Raw genomic sequence first — 4703 nt, 5'->3', positions numbered from 1 at the left:
TTAACAATTTTTCGATTGCCACCCTGTGTATAATCGGTATATTTTTATCTTAAGGCTCTTGCACAATGCCAGGCAACAGGAAATAATTGTAATTAACCAAAAATTTGTTAATTACAATCTAAAAAATTCGAGTGCTATGACTGGTTGGCAACAGGCAATAGGCACAGAATTTTCAACGTGACGGAAACTCTGTTTATATTGATTGTTACTACGTTTACGCGAGCGTTACTTCTGTAGTAACTTACGATAATTTCTTCGCGTAAACGGGATTTTTTAGTAACTTACGATAATTTACTCCGCGTAAACGAGTGAATTATCGTAAGTTACTACAGAATTAACGCTCGCGTAAACGTAGTATGTGTCATTGTTTATTCTGCATTTATACATGATTTCTATTTCCTGTTCCTATTGCTTGTTGCCTGACATTGTGCAAGGGCCTTTACCGAGGCCTTTACAATAAGTTAAAGATCATCGGTAACGTATTTGTTTTGCACGCCACTCGGTGCTTGTTTTCGCGCGACGTATATGGCGCGCTGTGTTTACGCGGAGTCGTTTTATTGTCGTTTGAGACTCGGGCGGACAGGTAGCGGCTCCGAAACGCCGCATTGTTTTTCGAAACGTCGCCGCCGGTTGCGACAAGTATTCGGGAACATCAAAGGCGATCACCATAATTGTAATTAGTAATTCTCGGACTGCGTAAACACTTAACTTTCGCGATTAAACGACTCGAGGCGACTTATCGTGATGTAGGTACCCACTTTGCATAATTTGTTCGTCTGAGGTGAGAACGGGAACTACTTTGTGATATTCCAGTTTATTCATTCGATAAACGAAGACCAAAAAAGAACAAAAGTTTTAAATTATTGCAATATTTATAGGTGATGTGCTTCTTTAATAATATTCGGATTCAAAGCCGCGCTTGTTTTCTCGTCATAATTCGCCTATATTCATATCAAGAGTACAACTTTCGGAATCATTCAAGCAGCGACAAATCGTGTTATAACGACTGTTCATTAAGGGGATCCTAAAGTGAAGGCTGAACTTCCTCGACGTCGATAATGTCAACATTTCTAATTCTGTTTTCTTGTCATATATCTATATCTGTCCTTGTCTAACGAGAGGCATCTGTCTTTGTTCGATTACTGCGCCATCTTTTGCCACACGCAATATTGCTTATCCTGTCAACCTGAATGTGCTTTTGCACATATAAAAGTTATATAAAGTAACCTTTTTTTCTAGGTTTTCAATCTTAGATCTAATTGCACGATATTGTTCTTAAATGTTGTCCCTAGGTCATGCCGGTCTAATTTTGTGGATATTTATCGTGGAATTTTTGTACAAAGCAAATATTGTCGTCACGTATACCAAAAATTAACAAAAATATTAATTTTTTTTCGTTTTCGATATAAATTTGACCACCATGACCTAGATTTTGATGCGTACTTTAATTCTAGACAAGAATTTTGCATTTCTATAAAGTCAATTAAAAGATTAGTGCTAAGAAAAAAAGCCGGTATTACAGACGGCTTTAGGATCCCCTTAATTAATACTTGATGTGAAGAACAAGGAACGGAATATTTCGGCGTGTATTTATATACAATATATATTTCATAATATTTAATGTCGTTTTTCGCAACGTATATAGGTACTGCATGCGGTCACTTTGCCATTCATGCGGCGAAACTCAGGCGAGCAAACAGCGACATGATCCGCTCTGCGTATCTTCGCATTATTATTCGATACGCGACCGCGACACGTACCATGTAGACCGCGACACGTACGCCAAACACGATTATTCTCTATAACTATTAAAGTTAGCGAACACCGGATTGTATTTAATGGACTTTGGCGATCCGTAAGTGTATCGAGACAATGGCTATCTACCGAAGTAAATATCTCGCGTTAATCTTCCATCGTGATACAGTAAAGTGTACGCCGCGAATGATTAACATCGGGAGTACCGTCCAAGTATCGCGCTCTGGTCATCGTACTTTAATGGCGTGTAATCGAAGTAATTAACTGTGTTTTCGCGAATGACTGTGAGTGCCGTAATAGAGGAGCAGTAATAGTGGAATCTGAGAGGGGGAGGAGACCTGGGTGGCATCGGGTGACGACGGAGCAACCATACAGGGTGAGTAATTTATTATTTATTTATATTATTTATTACTTTGCTTGATTATTTTTCAAAAATTACATAATTATTTTGTTGAATGTTTCTGCTAAAAAAACGAATGAAGAATTTAATGCGCGTATAATAATTACTTCTTGAAATATTGATTATTTTAATAACTCTTAATCGCTTTGTCTCAATCGCTAATCTGAATATATTTGTATTTTACAGATCAACGTAGTTATGTTATGACTCCGCTGTTGCGCATCGTGTGTCGGTGAGTGTTAAGTTATTCTTTATTTTAATTTGAGGTAATGGATCTTTGGAAATTATCATGTATATACAAAAAGTATATATAATTAAAAATAAAAATTGACAGCATAAAAAATATTACAGATAAATATACCAATTTATAGATCTAATGCTTTAAAATGGATGGGCTAAAACATATTAATTCTAAATTTGTTTAATTATTTTGTAGAAATTTATCTGTTAGTTTTTTTTATATGAAAATGCAAAAATACACATTTTTAAATGTGTAAAATATCATGAAAATATAATATATCTATTAATAATAATATATATCCATTATATGTTTTTTACTTATTTTAATAATACATTTGTATATAATTGTTTAATCGTTTGACTGCCGGGAGAGCTACTTTTGTAGCTCCAAACAAATTTCGAAATTTTTACGCAATGTGCATGTTATTTATATAGATAAATTTTTTAGAAAAAAGGCTATTTTAATGAAAAAGTGCCGGCAGTTTAAAGGGTAAATATCTGAGTTTATTAATTGAAGAAATTATGAAACTTAGGAAAATGAGAGAAATATAAAATAAATATAAATATTATAAAAAATGAAATTTTTAGAATATAAAACTTTTATTTGAATATCTTCATGATCGATATATATTTATATTTTGTAGATTTTGAAGAACAAAATATTTATGTATATGTATTTACATACCTATATGTACATACATTTTTATACATATTTATTACATATATTTATTTATTACGTATATTTTTATATGTATTTATGTGAAATAATAAATTGGTATTTATGAAAGCATAGCAGGGAAAAATTATTAAGGTTTAGCTATCTTTATTTTTTCCTTTCTCCTCTTTCCAAATATTTTCTTAATATTTGAAATTTATTTGATCTCTTTTTTTAGGAGTTAAATATTGCATAAATTGAGGTTGGAATGCAATACTCAGATTTTTTCAATATGCGTACGTCATAAGTCAGTAAAAGAATAGGAAATATTTGAAATTGCATAGTATATTTCAATTTATCTATTACATTACATATAAAACGCGCAAATAATAATTGCATTTGTTAATGATATATCAATTTTATGTTAATCTTTTATAGATCACCCATATCTATTTATTTATACATATTATATTGTAGTGTATGCAAGATTTCTATTAAAAAAAAAACAATACAAAAGATAAGATCAGCTGAGTGGTAAAATCGATATTTTAGCTGCACGAATCAATCATAGGTTGATACTTATATAAGTACAATTGTAAACATATGAATTTCGGTTGCGATTATATTGATTAAAATTTAGAAACTATATTTTCTTATCAAAACTTCTGACTCAATTGATTTCTGGAATACGCTTTTAAAGTATTATACTGCAGTGATTGTAGGACATTCTTTAAAAATTATTTGCTGACACAGTATAGAAATTATTTCTCGTTGTGCAGGTGCTTTGGTATGACTTTTTTAGCTTGTGTTATAAAAGATTCTCTTTTTGTGAGTCATTAACGGTAATTAGCTCGTATTTCGCGCAGACCGCATTTTCTCTTTTTACACAAAAAATTTTTTCTCCCTCTATCAAGCGATAAATCTGTACCCGGTTTTTGTGAGAGTGGCGCGTATCGATTTTTCAATAAACGCTGTTTTTTTTCTCACCGTGCTTCACCGACGAAATCTCGATATCGTCGATGTATTACATCAATGCCAACTGTGTGTGTGAATACGCGTATTTTTTCCGCATAAAACCTCGGGGCATTCGACGCGCGACGGTTTCACGATGTGCGAGCGTATATTTCAGTCCCAGTAGAATTCATAAATACGGTAGGATGCATAAACACGCGATGTTTCACGTGTGAAATTGCACGTCAATGCGTTCGGCGGAAACGCTCGCACCTTTCTCTGCCTCTCTTATCATATATATAGATTTACTCTCTCGTTTAGCGGAACGGAAAAATCCGCGATTCGCACTGTCATAATGCAATTTGGCGATCAAATGAAATCGAGTATGACGTGGATGACATTAAACTGGCGCGTTTATTTGAACATATCAAATAAACAAGACTCTACAGGATCAAAGTTACGTTCACATTTACACTATAATTCAATTGATATTTACGTCATTCTTATTAAATTTACGAGCTTTAATATTACCTTAATGTTAGCTTGGTTTTAAAATAATATTAAAATTCTTTTTAATTTTCAAATTGAAGTAAGCTAACTTCTTGCGGATTACATGTTTAATTCTTACACAATTTTAGTAAAAATGTGTATGTAGTAAAAGAACCAATAGCTAAACCCTGGCTGTCTAAAAGCTGTGTACTT

At 32.7% G+C, this 4703-nt stretch overlaps 1 protein-coding gene across 1 annotated transcript in view; it reads left to right on the top strand.

The window, feature by feature from the left end:
- Positions 1-1683: 1683 nt before the first annotated feature.
- The window catches only part of LOC112458433, a 59295-nt gene continuing 56275 nt past the window's right edge, over positions 1684-4703 (top strand). Inside the window, exons 1-2 of the mRNA XM_025022056.1 lie at positions 1684-2131; positions 2342-2387. Of these exons, the coding sequence (XP_024877824.1) occupies positions 2359-2387 (29 nt within the window). The 5' untranslated portion in view covers positions 1684-2131; positions 2342-2358. The remainder of the gene's footprint in view (positions 2132-2341; positions 2388-4703) is intronic.

This window comes from Temnothorax curvispinosus, unplaced genomic scaffold (genome assembly GCF_003070985.1).
Source record: "Temnothorax curvispinosus isolate PA1 unplaced genomic scaffold, ASM307098v1 QBEX01008911.1, whole genome shotgun sequence".
Taxonomy (NCBI): domain Eukaryota; kingdom Metazoa; phylum Arthropoda; class Insecta; order Hymenoptera; family Formicidae; genus Temnothorax; species Temnothorax curvispinosus.
Note: the sequence above shows the minus strand (reverse complement) of the source record. Positions and strands in the feature narration are given on the sequence as shown.